At 34.6% G+C, this 26,564-nt stretch overlaps 1 protein-coding gene across 1 annotated transcript in view; it reads right to left on the bottom strand.

Moving 5' to 3' along the window:
• Positions 1-18,688: 18,688 nt before the first annotated feature.
• The window catches only part of LOC141540109 (uncharacterized), a 35,982-nt gene continuing 28,106 nt past the window's right edge, over positions 18,689-26,564 (bottom strand). Inside the window, exon 8 of the mRNA XM_074263769.1 lies at positions 18,689-20,305. Coding sequence (XP_074119870.1) covers positions 19,436-20,305 — 870 coding nt within the window. The 3' untranslated portion in view covers positions 18,689-19,435. The remainder of the gene's footprint in view (positions 20,306-26,564) is intronic.

The raw sequence follows: 26,564 nt of genomic DNA, 5'->3' as shown, positions 1-26,564 counted from the left end.
CACATAATATCAGAAGTGGGATTCATCATGATGAGAGGTTTCTTTGTGACCACTTATGGGTGATCCAGTTTGGTACCAGTTCAGATTCTGTGATGTCCAGCCTACCATTTGCCCTGGAGTTCAGTAAATGCCTCCCTGCTTGAACCTCAAATTCCCATCTTTTTTGATTGAGTTCATTTGTTAAAAAGTGGTTTTAAATGACCAGCAGGATGAATACAGAGGGGCTCAGAGAGACTTACATGAACTGATGCTGAGTGAAATGAGCAGAACCAGATCATTATACACTTCAACAACAATACTGTATGAGGATGTATTCTGATGGAAGTGGAAATCTTCAACAAAGAGAAGATCTAATTCAGTTCCAATTGATCAATGATGGACAGAATCAGCTACATCCAGAGAAGGAACACTGGGAATTGAGTGTAAGCTGTTTGCACTATTGTCTTTCTACCGACGTTACTTTTACCTTCTGAATCCAATTCTTACCATGCAACAAGAAATTCAGTTTTACACACATATATTGTTTCTAGGTTATATTGTAATATATTCAACATGTATGGGATTGCCTGTCATCTAGGAGAGGGGGTAGAGGGAAGGAGAGGAAAATTTGGAAAAGAAGTGAGTACAAGGGATAATGCTGTAAAAAAAATTACCCATGCATATGTATTGTCAAAAATATATATAATTATAAAATTAATTTTTTAAAAAAGTGGTTTTGGATTTCCAAGGATGCCAGGGTCAGTAAAGGCCTGGCATGGGTAACACTGGTCACCCATTAAGGCTCTATAGATTAGACACCTGTGGAAATTCTACAGTGTATGGATCCTTATGTGAAAGAATAGGTAACTGGTGAAAACCTGCATGTTGGGACAGACAAGTCCCAGGTTTTACAGTTTAGTCAGGACTAGGGACTAATTTTAAAATTCTAGAATAAAATTACATTCCAACATGGAAGGATGATGATGCTTGTAACTCAAAAGAACTTTCTCATTATCAGAAGAATTAAAAGGGTTATATGTAAGATGATTCTGGGAAGATAGTGAAATAGGTCAGAAAACTTTCAGCTCTCCAAATTTCCGTCACAAAAAATATACATGCCATTACCACAGAGCAGCAGAAAGAAACAGAAGGTTAAAGCAGTTGTCCACTTAACATAATCTGAAAAGATTCAAATCAACACCTAAAATAGAATGTGATTGGGTTGAAATATTGCTGTGGTGTAGGAAATGATGAGCTGGTTGGTTTGAGCTGGTACCTTCAAAGAAACAGATGATAGGAGAAAATAAACATAATCATACATATATGTGTATGAGTGCATATGTTTATAAATACCTATGCATATGTATATCTATATGTATATGTATGTATCCAAGCTTAATTGTAGCCTTCTTTAGAATGAGGGGAGGAGAGAAGAAAAAAACAAGAAAAAAGTGCACAGCAGAGAACAAAAGAAACCCAAGGAAGCAAAGATCAGCTGGGCAGTTTTGAAATAGGTAACATTTATAGCACCTTTATAGATAAAATGGGTAGCAAATAAAGAGAAACAAATTATGTACATATCAGTTGTGGAAAGTTTGTCCAAACTTTGGCTATGTGCTTGAACTGAAATATCGTTACGCAGCAAAAAAACCCCATAATAATAATAAGATAAATTCAAAGAGATTGTATGAAGTGATATAGAAAAAAGGAGAACCAAAAGAACATGAGGCAAAATGATTATAACAATTAAAATTAAATAATTTCTAAAAATGCTTCTGATTAATTATAATTACCCGCTTCATTCCCTGAAAAAAAAGAGAAAGAAATGGTCCTCCAACTTGTGGTTGCTTTGTCTGTTGGATTTTATTTGTTTTCTTTGTTAAAAATGAGGATTTTATGTAGATGGTATATTTGGCAGTTATTCTAGTGATTATAAAAAGCACAAAATAAAGTTATTACTAGAATGCAATTTGAAAAAAAGAAAACAATGTGTAGTATTTAATTATAAGTTTTTAAAATGGAAATTTGTTTTATATTGATTTTTTTTGCTGAGGCAATTGGGGTTAAGTGACTTGCCCAAGGTCACAGAGGTAGGAAGTGTTAAATGTCTAAGACCATACTTGAACTCAGGCCCTACTGACTTCAGGGCTGCTGCTCTATCCACTGCACCCCCAACTGCCCCTTGAATCCTCTCTTATGATCTGATGTGTACATATTTCTTTTCTTATTTTGTATTTAAGTTTAAATTCTTAAAAAATAAAAACCACTACTCTGCATATCCTTTGATCCAGCAATAACCATTGTTTGGTCCATATCCCAAAGACAAACAAAAAAGGAAAAAGGACCCATTTTTACAAAAATATTTATAGCGGCTCTTTCTATGGTGGCTAAGAATTGGAAATCAAAGGGATACCCATCAATTGGGGAATGGCTAAACAAGCTATTGTATCTGATTGTAATGGAATATTGTTGTGCTTTAAGAAATGAAAAACAGTTAATGACCTAAAAAAATAACAACAAAATTCATATGGAACAACAAAAGGTCGAGAATTGCAAGGGAACTAATGAAAAAAAAGTCAGAGGAAGGTGGTCTAAGTGTACCTGGATCTAAAGCTATATTATAAAGCAACAGTCACCAAAACCATTTGGTATTGGCTAAGAAATAGACTAGTTGATCAGTGGCATAGGTTAGGTTCACAGGGCAAGATAGTGATTAAAAATAGCAATCTAATCTTTGACAAACCCAAAGATCCCAAATTTTGGGATAAGAATTCATTATTTGACAAAAACTGCTGGGAAAACTGGAAATTAGTATGGCAGAAACTAGGCATGGACCCACATTTAACACCACATACTAAGATTAGATCAAAATGGGTCCAAGATTTAGGCATAAAGAACGAAATCATAAATAAATTGGAGCAACATGGGATGGTTTACCTCTCAGACTTGTGAAGGAGGAAGGAGTTTGTGTCCAAGGGAGAACTAGAGACCATTATTGATCACAAAATAGAAAATTTTGATTACACCAAATTAAAAAGTTTCTGCACAAACAAAACTAATGCAAACAAGATTAGAAGGGAAGTAACAAATTGGGAAAACATTTTTACAGTTAAAGGTTCTGATAAAGGCCTCATCTCCAAAATATACAGAGAATTGATTCTAATTTATAAGAAATCAAGCCATTCTCCAATTGATAAATGGTCAAAGGATATGAACAGACAATTTTCAGATGATGAAATTAAAACTCTTTCCACTCATATGAAAGTGTTCCAAATCACTATTGATCAGAGAAATGCAAATTAAGACAACTCTGAGGTATCATTACACACCTCTCAGATTGGCTAAGATGACAGGAACAAATAACGATGAATGTGGGAAGGGCTGTGGGAAAACTGGGACACTGATGCATTGTTGGTGGAGTTGTGAAAGAATCCAACCATTCTGGAGAGCAATCTGGAATTATGCCCAAAAAGTTATCAAAATGTGCATACCCTTTGACCCAGCCATACTACTACTTGGCTTATATCCCAAGGAAATACTAAAGAAGGGAAAGGGACCTGTATGTGCCAAAATGTTTGTGGCAGCCCTTTTCATAGTGGCTAGAAGCTGGAAGATGAATGGATATCCATCAATTGGAGAATGGTTGGGTAAACTATGGTATATGAATGTTATGGAATATTATTGTTCTGTAAGAAATGACCAACAGGAGAAATACAGAGAGGCTTGGAGAGACTTACATCAACTTATGCTGAGTGAAACGAGCAGAACCAGAAGATCATTATACACTTCAACAATGATACTGTATGAGGATGTATGCTGATGGAAGTGGATATCTTCAACATAGAGAAGAGCTAATCCAATTCCAATTGATCAATGATGGACAGAATCAGCTACATCCAGAAAAGGAACACTGGGAAATGAGTGTAAACTGTTATTTTTACCTTTTGAATCCAATTCTTCCTGTGCAACAAGAAATTCGGTTCTACATACATATATTGTATCTAGAATATACTGTAATATATTTAACATGTATAAGACTGCCAGCCATCTAGGGGAGGGGGTTGGGGGAGGAAGGGAAAAAAATCTGAATAGAAGTAAGTGCAAGGGATAATGTTGTAAAAAATAACCCATGCATATGTACTGTCAAAAAAAAAGTTATAAAATAAAATAAAATTAAATTAAAATTAAAAAAAACACTTGTCTGGAAAAAATAAAAATTAAAAATTAAAAAAAAACAAAACCAAATAAATAAATAAATAAATAAAATTGTCTTTACATATATTTATTTTTTTAAATACCACTTTTTAAGATTATCATCCAAACAGTAATGAATACAATGTCTTCTATTATTATATATGCTTGCTTCAAATGAAATTTTTTTATTTAGGAACATGGAAATGGGCACATGGAAATTTTTTTTCTGCTTTTTTCTATTTTTTTTCTTATTTTGCACTTAATAAATAAAAATATTTTTTTAAAACATTATCATTCATGTGCTTTTCCACCATTTTCATATAACTGAATGTTGGTTCACATATTTTCCCTTCCAGCCCCAGACACTACAGCTCCTTCAGCCCCAGACACTACAGCTCCTTCAGCTCCAGAAGCAGAGGCTGCTCCTAGTTTTCCCCCCATCCTGACCTTTTGTTGGCTCTGTTAGGGAATGTTAAGAGAATTTGACTGGATCGTTATATCTTCTCGGCCTCCCAGCAGTTGAATTTTCTAAATACATTATCAACATCAGCAAATAATGGCATTTTCATAGGGATATTTTGTCTCCAAAGACCCCAACACACATGAACACTTCCCTAAAGAGGATATAAGATTCTTCTGGAGGTAATCTATCATTCTTGGATTGTGTGCAACAGGCAGTAAAGCTGCTATGTGTATGCGATCTAAGGTTAAACTTGAGGAACTTAGCAAGTCAAAAAAATTTTTTTTAATTTGGAAGAAAACTTTTTTTCCCCCCTCAGGAAGGAATGGCAAAATATATTATCAGATTTTTTTATTTATTAATTGCTTTGCTGACTTTTTTAATCTTTCCCTTTTTTCTTACAAAGCATTATTGCTACCCACAGCACAAGAAAAAATTGATTTTATCTGAATACAGATTGAAACATTTTTTTTCTTGAAGGTTTTTTGGGGGGAGCGGGGTGGAGATCTATGTTTTTGTTTGCATTTTGACTTTTATGGCAATGTTTTGCATAACTTCACATGTGCCTTCTTAATAGGGGGAGGAAGTGGGCAAAGAAGGAGAGAATCTGAAACTCAAAGTTTTCAAAACAAATGTAAAAAAACAGTTTTACATATAACTGGGGAAAATAAAACATTAAATTTTTAAAGTATTATTTATTTTATAGGATAATTATGGGTTACTTCTCAGGAAGATGGGGGATAATGTGAGAAATTCTAGCAATATAGAAATATAAATCAGATTATATTAAAAATTCTTTAAAAAAGAAAGAAAAGCCTCTTGCTCAATACTCTGCAGCATACCCCATTTCTTTTCATTATTAGAAGCACATATATATCCCAATTCCAGGGCCCACTTCCAAAATATTGAAGCTTTACTGGCAACAGAATGATCTGGGACTTAGCATCTCTTTACACTGATTGATCCCAATAATTCCAACATCACATAATTGTACAATGGTCACCATCTCTTTCTTTTCATCTCTTCCTTCTTCCCACCTACAACCCTTTTGATATTAGAGGCAGAGAAGCTTGGAGGAACTAAACTGCCAAAGGACTTTGAAAGTGTCTGCTCCTGTGGAAAAGGCTAGTCCTGGAAACTGAGAATAGAACTTTTTAACCAGAAACTCCAAACAGCAAATCCAGCACTTTGAAAAAGCCTTTTCATGGTCCCATATCTAGCAAATACCCCCTGTTCTGCTCATCCTCCATTCTCATATCATGTCACCATAGTTTCTCCAGTGCCCTCTCCCCAAAAAACTATTCCATATAACCAAAAAAAAAAAGTTTTTAAAAGACAAAAAGAAATGGAGAGAAAAAAATCAGCCTAATTGATTAATGTATTGGGGGAAAAATCTAGAAATGAAATACTTGTGGATCTCCCACTTCTGCCATGAATGAGGAAGGAGTGCCTTATATTTCCTTTTCAAGCCACGCTTGTTCTTTATAATTTTGCCACATTCGCTTTTGGTCATATGTTTGCATGTTCACATGCATGGTGATTCTTTGCATTGTTGTAGTCGTTTTGTATATTGTTTTCTTCACTCTATATCAATTCATATAGATATTTTGTGCTTCTTTATATTTATCACATTCATTACTTTCCACAGCACAGTAATATTTCATTACATTCTTGAACCATAATTTGTTTACCAATTCCCAAATCAATGGGCATACATTTTGTTTCCAATTCTTTTCCATCGCAAAAAAATACTGCTAAAAATATTTTGGTGTATGCAGGGCCTTCTTATTCATGAGCTCCTTGGAGTATAAGCCTAGTCATGCTCTCTGAGACAAAGGGTATGGACATTTCAGTAACTTAATTTACATAATTCTAAATTTCTCTCCAAAATGGTGATACTGATTCATACCTGACCCAATAATACACCAGTATTCCTATATTCCCACAACTCCCTCACCATTGCCTATTCCAATTCTTTATCATTGTCAATTCTCTGGGTGTGAGATTTGCATTTCTCTTTTTAATGCTTTGAAGCATTCTTTCACATATTTATAGTTGGCAAGTCTTTTGAGAACTCTTTATTCATATCCTTTGGCCACTAATCTACTGTTAAAGACTTTTGCTCTTATTTCTGTTAAATGTTTATATATCTTGAATACCAAAACTTTATTAGAGAAATTTGATACAAAGATTTTCTCCCCCCATTTGGCCACTTCCCTCCTTATCCTTGGTATATTAATTTTGATTTGTTCAGAAGCTTTTCAGTTATGAGTAATCAAAGTTATCTTTATACCTCAAGTACTGAAAGTAATCACCTGAAATGGTTGCATGTATTTGAATTCTCACTACTAGAGTCAGTGTCAATAAATATTTAAATGCTTACTCTGTTCCAGGCACAGTGCTAAGAGATGAAAAAAAAAAAAAAAAAAAGAAAAAGAAAAAAGGCAAAAGATAGTTGTCCCTGCCCTCAAAGAGCTCACAACCTAATCTTGGAGGAAATATTACTTATAAAAAGCTGAAAAGGACAGATTTATTCAGATAGGACTGGTTAGAAATTTTAAACTAGCATGGGAAATGACCTGAGGAGGGGGGGTTTGTTTTGGGGAAGCGTCCTTCTCCTAATGTTTGTCCGAGGGGATTTACACATACACACACACACACACACACTCCTGGTTCTTGCAATGAAAATGCTCGCTGTCAAGATTGGGATACGGATCTCTTAGCTTGCTTTCACCACAGAGCCCATTCCACGGGTTCTCCTAGGGCAAATTTCCAAATGTTCCTCTCCATTTTTCTACCTTCTTTCTCTGAATTTTCATGCACCATTAAAATCTCAACTGTTTGTAGCCACAGTCAAGTCTATAGCACCGTGAAGAGTGGAAAAGGTGGCTCAGTGGATAGAGCACCAGCCCTGAATTCAGGAGGACCTGAATTCAAATATGGTCTCAGACACTTAACACTGCCTAGCTGTGTGACCCTGGGCAAGTCACTTGACTCCAGCCTCAGGGGGAAAAAAAAAAAAGAGTGGAAAGGTCTTTATGGCTTCATCCACTGTCCCCGTAATTTTCCCAACCAAAGTTCTTGACCACTTTCTGCTATTAGAATGTTAGCTGCTTGAAGATAGGATTTATCTTCACTTTAGTGTTTAATAAGGGATTGAGACTGGACAAAGTCCAAATATGGTCTATCATATTAAGGAGAATACCGTCAGCTCTCTGAGCCTCAGCTTCCTTATGTTCAGTTGGAAATTGGAGCAATTCTGTCATTCAACTATTCTTTGAGTAGCCTGAGGATTTGAATCACATCTGGAAGCTTTAAAAAGGGTAATAATAATGACAGGAAAAGATAACAATACCTGTTGGAGGAGATGTGGGAAAACTGGAATGCATTGTTGGAGTTGTGAAATGATCCAACCATTCTGGAGAGCAATCTGGAACTATACCCAAAGGGCTATCAAAGTGTGCAAGTGACCCAGCAGTGCCATTGCTAGATCTATGTCCCAAGGAATCATAAAGGAGGGGAAAAGGACCCATACCTTACACCTTCAAGAGTCTTCCTCTCGGCTTCACATCATCTCAGGAGAGATTCGAAAGGAAGGCAGGGCACTCCTTTCCAAGGAGGAGGGAAAGGATCTTTTTGACCCATGGAAATAAAAGAGGATTCTCTCAAACTGTTGCTTTTATAGTTGTTTGTGAGGATTGGGCAAGGGGAAGGGAACTACTGAAAAAAAGACTTTGGGGAAGCATCATAGCTCAGTGATGGGAGGTCTGGCCCCTCCCACCACTGCTAGAACTTATTCTCTCCTGATCTCTTGCCTTTTTGTTAGCTTCCTTCCTCCCTATTTTAGTAATATTTCATTTTCCCAATTACACGTAAAGATGGTTTTCAACATTCAGTTTTGTATGATTTTTTGAGTTCCACATTTTTTCACCCTCCCTTTGTTCTCCCCTCTTCAAAACAGCAAGCAGTTCCATATAGGTTGTACATATACAATCATTTTAAACATATACCTATATTAATCCTGTTGGGAAAAGAAAAATCAGAACAAAAGGGAAAAAAACACAGGAAATAAAACTGATTCCAGGCCAAGTTCTATCTACTAAGCTATCTACATGCCTCTTTGAAATGCATATAAAATGATAATTTAAAAAATGAGTTGAGAAAAAGGATCAAATAAATCAAATAAAGAAAGAGACATATGTTCCCACATCATCAGGTACTACTGTAGGCATCAAGAAGGGGAATGTATGGTCACCAGAAGAAAAATTGCTTTCATTAATGAAGTTCTCAAACACGATTAAATTAGTTTTTCCCAAGTCAGAAATTTTTTAACCTCCCCATGCCTGTGATAGTGAATCCCAATTTACTGAAGGAAAAAAAAATACCTTCTTAGGGTAGAATTTATTTCTAATAATTCAGTCATGCATTAACAATATATAAACAGGGAAAAGGGATGAGGGAGTGGGCATCAGATGAATCTTACCCTCATTTATAATTGATAAAAGAACATTGAACATAAGCCATATGATACATAGAAATACATTAAATTCAACAGAGAAACAAGTAGGCACAGAGAAGAGGAAGGTTAGAAGAGATGTCAGTCCTGTGAAGGGATAGTTAACAACCAAAAATAAAATAATTCTTCCTCATTCTTAATGAGATATTAAAAAGCAAGAGAGAAAAACTAAAATTGAAGGGTGTATCTTAAGATTGCCTCTTAGATAATAAAGGAAAAACTGAATAGACCATGTTGATGGAATATTGTAGTAAAGCACTGCTTTCAAGATTTCAGAGAAGTCTAGTTAACATGAATTAAACAGGGTGAAGTGACTAAAATTAAAAACAATTTTCACAAGAAAAATATTATGGAGACCACAGCCAGTTATGGAATAAAGGCACATTTCCTTCAAAAGAATTTTAAAGAATGTCTCAAATTGGATTCTAAAGCAGCAAACCCCACAAAAGGTCAGATTGAGAGATTTTTTTTTCCAGCCTAAGACAATTCAGGAAGTCAGCAGGAGAGGTCTGTGATGCAGGCGCAGTAGTACCAGCACCACAGCTTGGAGGTAGTCAAAATAACAACTTCAGGAGCTCTCAGTATAGAGATGTAAGGGAATAGGACAACTTGTTAGAAAGAGAGTATAGGAAGCCCTTTGCTGGCACCAAGTGCAAATCATGGAACTCGTTAGCAACTTTATTGCTCATACACAATTCTGAGTGGCAGTTTTAGGACAGAGAGGAATGCTTGTGGTCAGTCAAAGGAGCAAGAGCCCTGGTCACAGTTCCAAAGCCAGAGAAGCACCAGTGCTAGTAGCTGCAGGAGAGCAGGGAACATGAACACAATTCCAGGATGGAAAGGAGTTTGTGGCTGTATAGGAGCAAAAGCTCTTTTTGCATAAAGACCAGAGTCAAGAAAACACCACCTAAAAATTGAAGCTTCCCAGAATGAGCCCTGAAAACACCAGGAAGACCAAGAGAACCTCAGCTGATTAGAAACACCAGGCCCAGCAGTGCAGCAGAGATGTGGCCCTGGGCAAGAAGGAACCAGCATCCAGTGAGTGCAAAAGCAGTGAGACAGGGACACTGTTAGCTACGGGCATTTGCAGGAGGGCAGAGCTCTTGGTTTGTTTTGGGATCATAAAATGTAACTTTGCTTTACTTCTGGTAGACTTTTTCTTCTCTTCTTGTGAGAGAATGATGGTGATTCAAGGAGACTAAGAGGCAGTTGCTGTTCTCTGACCTCCCCACTAAGAGGCCATTATGTTGCTTGACCTCTCTCCTCTTTCCTCTGTCTCCAATTTATTTTCCCAATCCACAAGCAACATATCTATCAGTAAGGCTGCTTTGCAACTTCTTCAGATGTTCACAGCTGTGGAGATTCTCAGAGAATTGACCTTACAGTGCACTTAGGCATGGTCCTTAACAGGTTTGGAATTCCAAATCAGAGGGGAGAGATGAAGTGAAGCTAGAGGCACCATACCCCCACCCCACAATTAGAGGTACTTACACTAATACCTCTTATTAAAAAAAAAAATGAACCAGCAAAGAAGAAAGAATGCCACCATAGAAACTTACTATGGGCACAGGGAAAATGAGGATTCATCTTTACAAGAAGAAACTGAAGTAAAAAAAGCTTCAATCCAAAAGAGTAATGTAAAATGGCTCCCTGCCCAAAGAGAATTTATAGAAGAACTAAAATAAAAGTTTAAAAATCAAATGAGAGACATTAAACTAAAAAAAAAAAAAAGATAAAAACTTTCCAGGAAAAACAAGATTATGAAAAAAAGTTAACCAACTAGAAAAGGAGATACAGAATCTCAAAGATGAAAACAATTGGATTGAGCAAGGCAAAGCCAGTATGAGAAAACAAGAAATAATAAAACAGATTATAAAGAATTAAAAAATAGAACAGAATATGAAACATTTTAAAAAAAAAACAAAAAAACAGATCTGGAGAACAGATCAAGAAGAGAAAACATAATAATTGGATTGCCTGAAAGTTATGACCAAAAAAAGAGCTTTAACACAATAATGCAAGAAATAATCCAAGAAAACTGTCCTGGAGTGAGAGAAGATGAAGGAAAAGTATAAATTACAAAAAAAAAAAAAAATCCGGAGCACCTAGGTGGCATAGTGACACCAGCCCTGAAGTCAGGAGGACCTGAATTCAAATCTAACCTCAGACACTTAATACTTCCTAGCTGTGTGACCCTGGGCAAATCACTTAGTCCTAATTGCCTTAGCAAAAACAAAAACAAAAAATCTGCCAATCACCAACTCAAAGAAATCCTTCTGGAAAAGAAATTTTTGCCAAATTTCAAATTAAAGATTTGATCAGAGAAAATTTTTCAAGAAACAAGAAAAAAAATTCCAATGTACTGCTGGAGCCACAATTAGAATTGTACAGAACTTAACATTAGCCACAATAAAAGACCACTGATCCTAGAATCATATTTACAATTAAAAGAACTTGGGCTGTGGCCAAAAATATCATATCCAGCAAAATTATCTATAATATTCAATGATTGAAAGTGGACATTCAATGAACTTGCAGGTTAGAGGGATTTTCTATCAACCAAACCCAAACTTAATAGAAAATTTAATATATAAGAGCCAATATCAAAGATCAGTTTCAAGGAACTCAACATGAACAAATTGTCAATGTTTTATTTTAACATGGTAAATGTATACTATATACTTAAGAATGATATCAACATGCTGAGTGAAATAAGCAGAACTAGATCATTATACACTTCAACAATGATACTGTATGAGGATGTATTCTGATGGAAGTGGATATCTTCAACATAGAGAAGAGCTAATCCAATTCCAATTGATCAATGATGGACAGAATTAGCTACTTCCAGAAAAGGAACACTGGGAAATTAGTGTAAACTGTGAGCATTATTATTAATTTTTTTTCTTCCCAGATTATTTTTACCTTCCGAATACAATTCTTCCTTTGCAACAATAACAACAACAAAATTCGGTTCTGCACATATATATTATACCTAGGATATACTATAAGATATTTAATATGTATGGGAATGCCTGCCATCTAGGGGAGGGGGGTGGAGGCAAGGAGGGGAAAAATTCGAAACCGAAGGGATTACAAGGGATAATGTTGTTAAAAAAAAAAAAAATTACCTATGCATATGTACTGTCAAAAAATATTATAATTATAAAAATTAATAAAGAAAAGGATGATATCAATAATAGGATAGTTCAAAAGAAAGATTGGAACAGAGTTAAGATAAAAACAGTAATTATGTTATACAAATGATGGGCAAAGGAAGAATAGACACAGAGGCATTAGAGGAGAGAGAGGAGGCCTTATAGTTCTGAAACCTGCTCACATTGGGAATGGATTAAATAGGCAACATTACATATATACCATAAAGGATTAAACACCCTCCAAAATCTATAAATAAATAAAGGGGGAAGTATGAGCATATAAGGAAGCAAAGGGTGAGAGAAGATAATAGAGGGATCCATTGATGGGAGGAGGTAAAGTAAAAACAAGGCAAATTAAGGAAAAGAATTAAAGCAAAGAATCAGTAGGAACAGGAAAGATATGTGTGTGTATATATCTATATAAGTGTAAATGAACATATCCTTTCTTAACTATCGCCTGCTTGTTTGGGGGAAATGAAGAGGGAAAAAAGAATAAAATAAAAAAGGTGAGCAGCAAAGAAAAAAAAACACCTTACAAGGAAGTAAAGATGAACACTCAAGAATATTATTTTTTTCTATTAATATATATACTTTCTTGAACTGGTCATTTTATTGTTATATATTTTGAATCCCTTATGTTCTGCTGGGCACAAGGCAATGTTCTCTTTTGTTTTGTACTGTATTCCTTTTCTGTTTTTTTTTTTTTATTTTTTTTAATAAAATAAATTTAATGAAATAAAAAAATAAAAATAAAGTTTAAAAAAGCACAAAAAAAGAGGGATAGAGCCTCTTCCCCCAAGGTGAGCAGAGCCCAACTTTAACATAAAAGTCAAAGTCCAATATAGGATTAAAAAAATTAACAACAACAAAAAAAAAGACATAAAAATCTATTACGGAAAGAGGAAAGACCAAATAACAAACTCAGAAAAAAAGTGTGAAAACATATTCATGAGTGTTCATCTTTTCCAAGCATTCATTTTTTTGCATAGAAATGCATCAAATACCTACTACTACAAGCAGATAAATGCAGAAGCACCACTATAAGCCCCATGAATTTCATCTTATTAGATTCAGCCCAATACTCTTGCTTGCCAAAATTGAATCTCTACTGCCAACAAGGATGCATCTCTCAATTTTGTGTCATCTTCAAACCAGAGAAATATACCATTTATGTGCATAACCTTTGCCCTAGCCAGTGTTTCTATTGGGCTCATATCCCAAAGAGATCACAAAGGAGGTAAAAGAACTCACATGTGCAAAAATGTTTGTGGCAGCCCTTTTTGTATTGGCAAGGAACTGAAAACTGAGTGGATGATCATCAGCTTGAAAATGGCTGAATAAGTTATGGTATAATGTTATCGAATATTATTTTTCTTACAGAACAATCGTTTCTTACAGAAACGATCAGCAGGATGATTACAGAGAGGCCTGGAGAGACTTACATGAACTGCTGCTAAGTGAAATGAGCAGAACCAAGAGATCTTTATACATAGCAACAAGATTATATGATGATCAACTCTGATGGACATGGTTCTTTTCAACAATGAGATGATTGAGGCCAGTTCCAATGATCTTGTGATGAAAAGAATTATCTATACCCAGAGAGAGGACTGTAAGAACTGAGTGTGGATCACAACATAGTATTTTCACTTTTGATTGTTGTTTGCTTGCATTTTGTGTTCTTTCTCATTTTTTTTTCTTTTTTTGATCTGATTTTTCTTGGGCAAGATAACTGTATAAATAAATATATTCAATTTAAAATATTTTAACATGTTTATCATATATTGCATTACTTGCCATCTACGGAAAGGGGTGGGGGGAAGGGGAAAATTTGGCACACAAGATTTTGCAAAGGTCAGTGTTGAAAAATTATCCATACATGTTTTGAAAATAAAAAGCTTTAATAGAAAAAAGAAAAGGGATCCTAGGAATCTCCTAGAAGAAACTTTCACTATTTTAAAAAAAGGATTTTGGTCAGGTATTGGTTGGACTAGAGATCTTTTAAGGATCTTATTAACTCTGAAATTCTGTGATAGTGATTTTGCAAAATAGTTACTACACAATTTATCCTTCTGGGGAAAAAATATCATCTATGTGTTTAATAAGTCATTGATTAAAAAAAAAAAAAGTTAAGTACAAAGGAAAATACAGGTCCCTAGGTAAATCTACCAGATACATCCATTAAAACAAGTATCCCTTCCTCATCAACTTCCGCCCACACCAAGCAACTGTGTGAGCAGGAAAGTGAGGGCTATCAGACCATGTCTATGAAGATCTTTTAAACTCTCTCTCTCTGCTATTTACAGACAGCCATTATTGGCTGGCCATAATAAAAAATTATATATACCTGAGAAACAGGGAAATATGATCTCAGAGACTGTTCCTCTCCCAATAGGAGCCCAAGATGCAACTGATAAAATAGAACAAAATTAAAACCCCAATCTAGTGCACCATTCCAAGAATGTTTCTTAGAGAATAAGAACTATTCCTCAATTGATAAAATGCTCAAAAGATATGAACAAGTTTTCAGAGGAAGACATTCAAGCTATCAACAGTCACATGAAAACATATTTTAAATAATTATTAAAGAAATGCAAATTTAAAGAAACTACAGATAATATAATATAATATTTAGGAATCTATCTGCTAAGGGAAAATCAGAAACTATATGAGCAAAACTACAAAACACTTTCCACACAAATTAAGTCTGATCCAACCAATTGGAAAAATATTAAATGCTCTTGGATAAGGCGAACAAATATAATAAAAATGACAATACAACATAAACTGGTCTGTTTATTTAGCACTATACCAATCAGACTCCCAAAAAACTATTTTAATGACCTAGGAAAAATAACAACAAAGTTCATATGGAAAAATAAAAGGTCAATAATTTCAAGGGAATTAATGAAAAAAAAAATCAAATGAAGGTAGCCTAGCTGTACCAGATCTAAAATTATATTATAAAGCAGCAGTTACCAAAACCATTTGGTATTGGCTAATGTTCCAATAGAGCAGTAATGAATTGAACCAGCTATCCCAGGGAAAAACTCTGGGAGATGACTATGAACTACATAGAATTCCCAATCCCTCTATTTTTGTCTGCCTACATTTTTTATTTTCTTCACAGGCTAATTGTATACTCTTTCAAAGTCCGATTCTTTTTGTATAGCAAAACAACTGTTTTAACATGTATACATATGTTGTATTTAATTTATACTTTAATATATTGAACATGTATTGGTCAACATGCCATCTGGGGGAGGGGGGAAGGAGGGGGAAAATTAGAACAAAAGGTTGGCAATTGTCAATGTTGTAAAATTACCCATGCATATATCTGTAAATAAAAACTATTAGTAAAAAATTTTTAAAAAGCAAGCTTATACTTTACTCAGATTGACTCATTGGCCTAGAAGAAAACCTGACTGGGAATAAAATAGATATTTGATAAACAAATTATACTGTGGGAAATTGTTTACCAAAAGATATTTCACCCTATCTGTGATTAATAAATTAACAGTAAGCATTTGTTTAAGAGTCATAGAGGTTGCAATAACTCATAGTTATTCACTATCGGAAGACAGGATTTGAATTTAGGTCTTCCTGATTCCAAATTTAGCACTCTATGTAATTCTATTTCTACAGTGTTAATACATCTTTTTTTTTTTTTTAAATAAATAAATTAGAGGAACATAGGATAGTTTACCTCTCAGATCTGTGGAAGAGGAATGAATTTATGTCCAAAGAAGAACTAGAGATCATTATCGATCACAAAGTAGAAAACTTTTGAGTTTATCAAATTGGAAAGTTTTTGTACAAACAAAACTAATGCAGATAAGATTGGAAGGGAAACAATAAACTGGGAAAATATTTTTACAGCCAAAGGTTCCAATAAAGGCCTCATTTCCAAAATAGAGAATTGACACTAATTTATAAGAAATCAAGCCATTCTCCAATTGATAAGTGGTCAATGAACAGACAATTCTCAGATGAAGAAATTGAAACTATTTCTATCCATATGAAAAGATGCTCCAAGTCATTATTAATCAGAGAAATTGTGAATACATCCAGCCATTCTGGAGAGCAATTTGGAACTATGCTCAAAAAGTTGTCAAACTGTGCAGACCCCTTGACCCAGCAGTGTTACTACTGGGCTTATATTCCCAAAGAGATCTTAAAAGAGGGAAAGGGACCTGTATGTGCAAGAATGTTTGTGACAGCCCTCTTTGTAGTGGCCAGAAACTGGAAACTAAGTGGATGCCCATCAATTGGAGAATGGCTGAATAAATTATGGTATATGAATATTATGGAATATTATTGTTTTGTAAGAAATGACCAACAGGATGATTTCAGAAAGGCCTGGAGAGACTTACATAAATTGATGCTGAGTGAAATGAGCAGGACCAGGAAATCGTTGTATACTTCAACAATACTGTATGATGATCAATTCTGATGGATGTGGCCATTTTCAAAAATGAGATGAACCAAATCAGTTCCAATAGAGCAATAATGAACTGAACCAACTACACCCAGCGAAAGAACTCTGGGAGATGACTATGAACCACCACATAGAATTCCCAATCCCTCTATTTTTGTCTGCCTGCATTTTTTTTTTCCTTCACAGGCTAATTGTACACTATTTCAAAGTCCGATTCTTTTTGTACAGCAAAACAACTGTCTGGACATGTATACATATATTGTATTTAATTTATACTTTAACATATTTAACATGTATAGGTCAACCTGCCATCTGGGGGAGGGGGAGGGAGGGGAAAAATTAGAACAAAAGGTTTGGCAATTGTCAATGTTGTAAAATTACCCATGCATATATCTGGTAAACAAAATAAATAAATAAATATAAATGCAAATTAAACAACTCTTGAGTTTCCACAGAAAAACTAATGCACTGTTGGTGGAATTATGAATTAATTCAGCCATTTTGGAAAGTAATTTGGAAATATGCACCAAAAGCTAAATTTTGTCAAGGATCTTAATGATACTATTAGGTCTATAGCCTCCTCCGTACTCCACCCCCCCCAAAAAAAAAAAAATCAAAGAAAGAGGAAAAGGACCTGTAAGTGTAAAAATATTTGTAGCAGTTTTTGTGCTGGCAAACAAATGGCTGAATATATTATATAGTATATATGATAGAAAGCTATTCTGCTATAAGAAATGACAGAGCAAGTTGCAGAGAAATCTGGAGACTTGTATAAATTGAGGAGGTGAATAGAGCCAGAACAATTTATACAGGAACAACATTGTAAAGAAAAATAACTTTTGAAGACTTGGGAACTCTGATGAAGAAAATAATCAACCACAATTCCAAAGGACTCAAAATAAAACATTTTTATCCATCTCCAGATAAAATTGATGAATTCAGAGTGCAGATGGAAGCATATTTTCTTTTCTCTCTGAAGATAGCTTATTTGGGAAATTGTTTTGCTTGACTTTACATGTTTGAAATAGTTTTTTGTTTTGCTTTTTTTTTTTTTTTTTTTTTTTTTGCTTTCTCAATGGGAAAGAAAGAAGAGAAGGTGATGGGGGAAAGGAAATGAAAATATTTGTTTGAAAATAATTTTTTAAGGAAAATCATTTCTTAGAGACAATGCAAATTATTGAAAAGAACATTGGATCTGGAGTCAGAAGACTCAAGTTCAAATGTGATCACAGGCAAATTACTCAACTGCCCAAAGGGTTGGTTTCCTGTCTGTAAATGGGAATAAAAATGACTGCAGATTTAATTTACCTGGTTATTACATGGTTCAAATACGATAATCTGAGTAAAGTGCTTTGCAAATTTTTATGCACCATTTGAATATCAGTTACCATTTTTATTATTACTTCACCTACTTGGGCTTCAGTTTCTTCATCTGTATGCTCAAAATATTTTACCACTTATCATGGAGAAAAATGTTTTATAAATCCCAAACACTATGTGAGTTGTTATTATTATTACAAAACTCATTCTATACCTTCAGAGATGGCTCACAGCAAGTGGCTTTGATGAAGTTTTACAAGGAATTTATCACAAAGAAAAATCCTATACAATCCATCAACAACCCTACAATGTTATTTTGAGATAATCCTTAAAATGTCATATAAATGTGAGCTTTTTTTTTTTTTTTTTTTTTTTTTTTTTTTTTTTTTTTTTGCTTTTTCTAACAGTTTTAAGTTGCAACTGATTATGGCAAGTTCACCTGTGATCAATATTCACAGCTGTGTTCTCAAATATGATTTACACCAATGTTAATCTGAAAAGTAATATTACACAAAATTGTTACTGTAATGTTTGGCAACTAAGCATACAAAATAAACAATTCACATAAGTTATTTAAATTAATATTACTTCAGTTAAACCAATTTTTCATGATTTTCCTTCTCTTTCTTAGTTTCCTGCTAAGGATAAATTAATGTCAATTTTGATAGTCTTCCTTGATGCTAGATAAGGTTTGATTCTCACCTTGCTCCCTAAAAGCCACATATCTTAAATGAGAAAGATCCTTGACTTGGTTTTCCAGCAGCCAGGGTTACCTTCATTCTTCAGGTCCAGGCCTAAAGTTGCCTGTGTGTCAATGTATCCTCAAACCTTCATTCTCACCTTGACAATTTTCAAAGATACTTCCAAATTCTAGTAGATAAATCAGATTAGCAATGTTTTTCTAATCTGATTCCAATAACTTCTAGATTTCCAAATAGTACTGACCTAAAAAATCTTATAAGTTTGGGTAAATACACTGAATCTTTCTGCAGCTTTCTCCACTTATTAAATCACTTTCCCATGTGAATACTCTATTCTTAAATAAAGGCTGTACTGATACCAAGACTCTCCCATATTGGTAGGAAGATCTCTCTTACACAAAATTTCTGATGCTAAAACTTGGGTTCCAACTAAACATATTTCCAATCATTACAGTGTATAGGTTCATGTGAATTTCTGAAGTTGTGAGCTCTGATGTGAAAGGACTTTATCACATTTCTGACATGTACAAAGTTTTTCTCCAAAGAATTTTGAGACATTAATAAGTTTCAATTGATTTCTGGGAATAGTTACTCTCTTAATCTAACCTAACCATTAATAGCCAAAAAGTATTCTTTATGGAAGCCTTTTGCTCATTCATTATACTTAGATTAATTTTCTCCAGAGTGAATTATCAGATGCTTAAAGAGATTTGCTCTCTGACTAAAGGTTTTACCACATTTATTACACATAAAAGGTTTCTCTCCAGTGTGAATTCTTTGATGCTGAATAAGATTTGAACTCCTACTGAAATCCTTCCCACATTCATTACATTTATAAGGATTCTCTCCAGAATGACTTCTCTGATGCAACATAAGTTCTGAATTCACACTGAAAGCTTTACCACATTCTTCACATACAAAGGGTTTTTCTCCAGTATGAGTCCTCTGATGTCTAATAAGTCGAGAACTCCAACTAAAGCCTTTCCCACATACGTTACATTCATAGGGTTTTTCTCCACTATGAGTTCTCTGATGTTGAATAAGGTTCGCTCTCTGACTGAAGCCTTTTCCACATTCATTACATTCATGGGGTTTCTCTCCAGTATGAGTTATCTGATGCTGAATAAGATTTCCTCTCTGGCTGAAGGATTTCCCACATTCACAACATTTGTGGGGTTTCTCTCCAGTGTGAGTTCGTTGATGTCGAATAAGTTGTGAGTTCAAACTGAAGGCTTTACAACATTCATCACATTCAAAAGGTTTCTCACCAGTGTGAATGCTCTGATGTTGTATAAGGTTTGCTCTCTGACTAAAGTCTTTCCAACATTCACCACATTTATATGGTTTTTCTCCAGTATGAGTTCTCTGATGTCGAATAAGTTGAGAGCTCTGACTAAAGGCTTTGCCACATTCTTCACAATTATAGGGTTTCTCTCCAGTATGGATCCTATGATGCTGAATAAGTTGTGAGCTTTTTCTAAAGCCTTTTCCACATTCATCACACCTATAAGATTTCTCCCTAGTGTGAATTCTCTGGTGCTGCATAAGATCAGAAATGTATTTGAAGTTTTGAGCACAGACATTACATTTATGGGGTTGCTGTCCTACAGTATTACTCTGAAGGATATTAAGGTCTGAATTCATAATGGAGTCTCTCCAAAATTCCAGGCTCCTTTCATCCATAGGATTTTGCTTATGGGTCACAGTTACTGGATTGAAGTTTTTCTCCAGTGAAATTAATTCTGAAGAGTTTCCCTGTTGACTCAATAAATTTTGTTCTGATTCACAAGCTTTTTCAAAACCAAATTTTTGAGGAATGACCTTTAGAAGTATTTTTGATATCTCTCCACATAATTCTATGTCTTCTATATCTTGAAATGATGTATTATTTCACAGTCCTTATCAGAATCTGAAACAATAAACAAAAAAAAAAGTTACCTATTAGCTATGCTAAAAGGAAATTATAAGAGTAAAAATATAATCATAGAAATTAATGTCTAAGAGGAGTAAGAGTTTTGAAAGTAATCAAGACAGTCCTAAAAAGAGGACAAAAAGGAAAAATAGAGATTAGTAAGAAGGAGAAGAAGTTGTGGAAGGATTCAACAAAGCTAAGCAAAGGAACTGAGGATGGGAATGGAGTTCATGAAGATGGTGGGGAATTGTATTAGGTAAGTGAGGCAAGGATTTCAATTATTAGGTAATAATGGGTAAAGCAAGGTAAATGCTGTGGGTGATAAAGATATGCTGTTATAGGAAAAGGAAAAGAATGGTGTTCCTGCCTGGCTCCACATGTACTCTCTAAATTCACTCAGAGAGAAGTATTTTTTTGGGGGAGAGGGTTAACATTACAAAAACATTACAAAAGCCTTCTCCAACACCATATTTCATCATATGTAAATGATATTTAGATAACACTTTTAAAGTTTTTAAAGCATTTCATATACAATATCTCATTTCTGTGAAGTAATTGCTAGACTCATTATTCTCATTTTATGGAAGAGAAAATTGAGGCCGAGATTAAATACCTAACCAGGGTCACCCAGTTAATAGGTATCCAAAGCAGGAGTTAAAATCCCAATCCCAAATTCAGCACTTTACTACATCACTTAATTTTTCCAGTGTCATTCATAGCAAAGCAGGGCAATATACTGTACCATCAAGAAAGCCCAAATTCAAATTTGTTATCAGAAGATCTAAGTGTGAATCCCAGTTTCATCATATACTAGCTGTAATCTCCAACAAGTCACTTAACCTCTCTGTGGTCCTGTTTCTTCACCTATGAGCTGAAAATATCATTATCCACTCTGATTCATTAGATTGATTCTCCTTGCTAAGAAAGATTTATGATAGCCAAGAGTAACAGTTGATTTATTTAGCTGTCAAAAAAGATCTTCCTGAAGTGCAGGTCTGACCATGGCATTCCTCATTTAATAATGTCCTGTGACCTCCAGGGTTGACTATAAAATCATCTGGCATTTAAAGCCATTAAAAAGTAGTTCCTTTCCTACCTTTCCAGGACTGTTATCCTTTTCCACCTCCATACACTATGATCCAGGGACATGGAGCTTTTTACTCCATAGGTAGTAATTTGCATGTTGACTCTCCCATTAGAATGTGAACTTCTTGAGGGTTGGAACCATATAAGGGGTGGGGGGCTGGAGGGGTGGGGGGAAAGGAGGATGAACCAGTCATACAATGTGATTAAAGGATGATAGTGTCACACTCATATTCACACATTCACAGAGTGAAGACACCTGTGGACATTCATACATAAGGCAGATATCTTTATCCTAGACAAGAAAGAATAAATTATGAATAATCATGAATGATTGCAATTGCATAAGCAAAGAAAACATACATTGATAAGACCACAGATCCATCAAAATATCAAAATATTATTATTATCATCATGCCTTACTGGACTCACGTTTCATGAGGAAAAGGAAAAGAACTTGATCTAGACTGCTTTCCCTCGCACACAGAACATAACTCACATACTTTACATGTTTATTGAGTAGAACTGAAATGAAATTTTCCTTCTCCAGTCTGAAAATATCTTATCTGAATTAGTGTAAATCCTTACTTGAGAAAAAAATCCTCTTTTCTTCTCTCTGTTCTCTTTCTGAAAAAGAATGATGATGATGATGGCTAACATTTGTGTGTATATATACATATATATACAAACACATATCTTTAAGGTTTGCAAAATGCAAATATGTACATATGTACATATATATATATATTTATATACACAATATTAGGTCATTTTATTCTCACATGATTCAGATGACATAACTGCATGAAGTGGGTGTTAAGTCCATTTTACCAATAGAAAATTGATGCTGAGAAAAGCTAAGTAAATTTCCCAGAGTTCCCTGAGGAAGGATTTCTGACTCTAAATGACTATAGCATTCTATTCAATATGCCCCACAAGTTCAACTATTTTTACTTATTTCATTCCCAGATTTTCAATCTATCTCTATCTCAAGCCTTAGTCTCTTTTCTAAATTCTCAGTGTACCTAACAAACTTCCCATTGGACATCTTCAGCTCTATAAATCTCAAATACCCCTACCCTTTCTCCTTTCTCTAACCTCCCTATTTCTTAAGAAATTTTTCCAAGTTTTCCATATTCATAGTCTTAGAGTCTTCTTTTAATCACTATCTCATCTCATATTCGATCAGGTGCCAGATCTTATTATTAATACCTCCATAATGGAATACATTGAGGTATACAAAACATAATCATCAATGACTATAGTAATCTAGTATTTGATAAACCTAAAGACTCCAGCTTCTGGGATAATAACTTTTATTTGACAAAAATTTCTGGAAAAAAATGGAAAACAGTATGGCAAAAACTAGGCATTAATCAGCATTTAATACTCTATATCAAAATAAGGTCAAAATGGGTTCATGATTTAGACATAAAGGGTGATACCATAAGCAGATCATGAGAACAAGGAATAGTCAACCTCTCAGATCTTCCTCAGAAGGAAGGAATTTGTGGCCAAAGAAGAACTAGAGAATATTATGAAATGCAAAATGAAAAATTTTGATTACATTAAATTAAAAAGTTTTTGCACAAACAAAACCAATGCGGCCAAGATTAAAAGAGAAGCAGAAAACTGGGAGGGAAATTATTACATGCAGTGTTTCTGATAAAGGATTCGTTTCGAAAAGATACAGAGAATTAAGTCAAATTTATAAAAATACAAATCATTCCCAACTTGATAAATGGTCAAAGGATATGAACAATTTTCAGATGAAGAAATTAATGCCATCTATAGTCATATGAAAAAATCCTCTAAATCACTTAACTAAAGAAATGCAAATTAAAACAACTCATACTTTCAGATTTGACAGGAAAAGATAATGATGTATCTTGGAAGGGACATGGGAAAACTGGGACACTAATGCATTGTTGGTGTTGTGAAATGATCCAACCAGTTTGGAATGCAATTTGGAACTATGCCCAAAGGTCTGTCAAACCTTTGATCCTGAAGTGTCACTACTGGGTCTGTATCCCAGAGAAAGGACCCACATGTGCAAAAATGTTTATAGCAGCAAGAAACTGGAAATTGAGAAGATGCCCATCGATTTGGGGAATGGCTGAATAAGTTATAGTATATGAATGTAATGGAATATTATTGTTTTATAAGAAATGAGCAGATTGAGTTCAAAAAAGCCTTAAAAAGACTTACATGAACTGATGCTAAGTGAAGTGAGCATTACCAAGAGAACACTGTACATAGTAACAACAAGATTAGGTAAGGATCAACTGTAATGGACTGTCTCTTCAACAATGAGGTGATTTAAGACAATTCCAATAGACTTGTGATGGAAAATGCCATCCACATGCAAAGAAAGAACTATGGAAACTGAATGTGGATCAAAGTATAGTATTTTCATCTTTTATTGCTGTTTGATTGTTGGTTTTTTTCACTTTTGATCTGATTTTTTTTTTTTTTTTTGCACAGCATGATGAATGTGAAAATATGTTTTAGAAGAATTGTACATGTTTAACCTATGTCAGAGGGAGGGAGGAGGAAAAGAAGAAAAGTTTGGAAGACAAGGTGTTACAAAGGAGAATTTTTTTGAAAACTATCTTTGCATGCATTTGGAAAAATAAAATGCTTTTTTTTTTTTTAATGAGCAGGCTGATTTCAGAAGCCTGGAATGACTATATGAACTGATGCTGAGTGAAGTGAGAAGAGCCAAGAGAATACTGCACACTGTTAACAACAAGATTATGTGATGATCAACTGTGATGGATGTGGTTCTTCCCAACAATGAGATGATTCAAAGCAATTCCAATAAACTCGGGATGACAAATGCCATCTGCATCTAGGGAAAGAACTATGGAGACTGAATATGAATCAAAGCATAGTATTTTCACCTTTTTTTGTTTGTTTGTTTCTCATAGGGTTTTTTCGCTTTTGGCCTGATTTTTCTTGCACACATGACAAACATAGAAATAGGCTTAAAAGAATTGCATATATATCCAATTATTTGCTGTCTTGGAGAGAGGGGAAGTAAGAGGGGGAGAAAAACCTGGAACAAAAAGTCTTACAAAAATGAATACCGAAAGCTATCTTTAAAAATATTGGGAAAAACAAAATACTGAAAATTAAAAAAAATAATACCCTTACAATCTCTTTCTCTTCTGTCCTTTCTTCCTACTCACATGGCCACTACCCTAGTTCATCCTAAACACTCCTCACTTCTTTCCTAAACTATTGAAAAGGTGTCCTAACTGCCTGTCGTCGGGGGGAGGGAATAGAGGGAGGGGGGGCAATTTGGAAAAATGAATACAAGGGACAATATTATAAAATATATATATAATAATAAAAAATAAAAAAAATAAAAAAAAAAAAAAGAAAAGGTGTCCTAACTGGTCTGCCTGCTTCTAAACTTTCCCTTCTCCAAAACCTTTCTATAAAATTTATATCAACAGGATATAAGTTCAGTGAAAACAGAAATAGTAATTTTTGTCTTTGTATTGCCAAAGTACACAGTGAATACTTTTTGAACAAATAAGTATGTGTGTGTGTGTGTGTGTGTGTGTGTATATATATATATATATATATATATATATATATATATATATATATATACATACATATATATATATGTATGTATATGTGTGTGTGTGTGCGTGTGCGTGTGCGTGTGCATGTTACAGTTATTTAAGGGCTTTAAAATGATTAAATGATTTTGATTAACCTACTTTGTTAAGATAAAATGTATCAAGAAAAATAAAAAGTCCTATTTTTACTATCTGGTTTATCACTACCTTCACATCAAAATCAATATTTCAGCCCATGGTGCTGGCTGCAGCCATCTTCCTCTGTTTGAGAGCAGACACTGACATGTATTTTTTTACATCTTAACCAAGTTCAAAGTTCTGCTGATGGTCTTCAAAATTTTCACCATGTGGATACTTCCCCACTTCATTTGTCCTTGCAACTCTTTGTGCCTATCTCCAGAGCTGCTACTTCCCCTCTCCCATCTTTATGCTTTCTCTACAGCAGTGCCTGGAATATCTAAGTATTTTCAGAGTTGATAAGAAAAGACAACTATTCACTTGTCCCTCTCTCACTTCTACCAAAGTCTCTCAGGATCTCCTCTCTTTTCTTAGTTCTCTGTAGATCAAGGGCCCACAGTTTTTCCTCTTGCTCCAGTTGGAAAATCAGCTCAGGTTTGGAGACTTGAAATCCTGCTCATAGAGAAGGAAACAGGATGTGTTGCTTTGGGCTTAGAATTAGTTACAGAGCATACAATCTTAGCCCCCTCAATAAGGAAGAAACAGGTAACCTAGGAAAGGAAGGAAATGCTGAGACAGAACATGCCGAAAAAGCACCTTTGAACAGTTTTGAGAGGTGGGATGATAGGAGAGAGAAAGGAGGGATGACTAATAAATTAAAGGAGCCACGGATCTGAGTACAATATGACAACAAGCTCCTTTGGTCCAGCTCTACTGGGAGGACAGGAAAAGGCCCATAAATATGGACTTCATTAATATTGCCAAATGCAAGGATGAACAATAGAGAGTAGGGTAATTTAGTATAGGAAATTCAGCTAATAAGGACATGCTTCTGAGAATCTAAAAAGCAACTGTTCCTATACCAGAGATATCCGTCAGTTCATAAGAGGAAGCAAAAACATCTTGTCTCTGAGATTCAAAGGATTGAGGAGGCTCTGGATCCTGAGTTAATTTAATTAACTCTTCGAGGAACTCCACAGCTTTTAACATCTGCAGAATCCTTACCCAGGAACACCACATTCCCATAATTCTC

This window comes from Sminthopsis crassicaudata, chromosome 1, assembly GCF_048593235.1.
Source record: "Sminthopsis crassicaudata isolate SCR6 chromosome 1, ASM4859323v1, whole genome shotgun sequence".
NCBI lineage: Eukaryota > Metazoa > Chordata > Mammalia > Dasyuromorphia > Dasyuridae > Sminthopsis > Sminthopsis crassicaudata.
The sequence above is the reverse complement of the archived record's forward strand: the minus strand, read 5'-3'. Positions and strand labels throughout refer to the sequence as shown.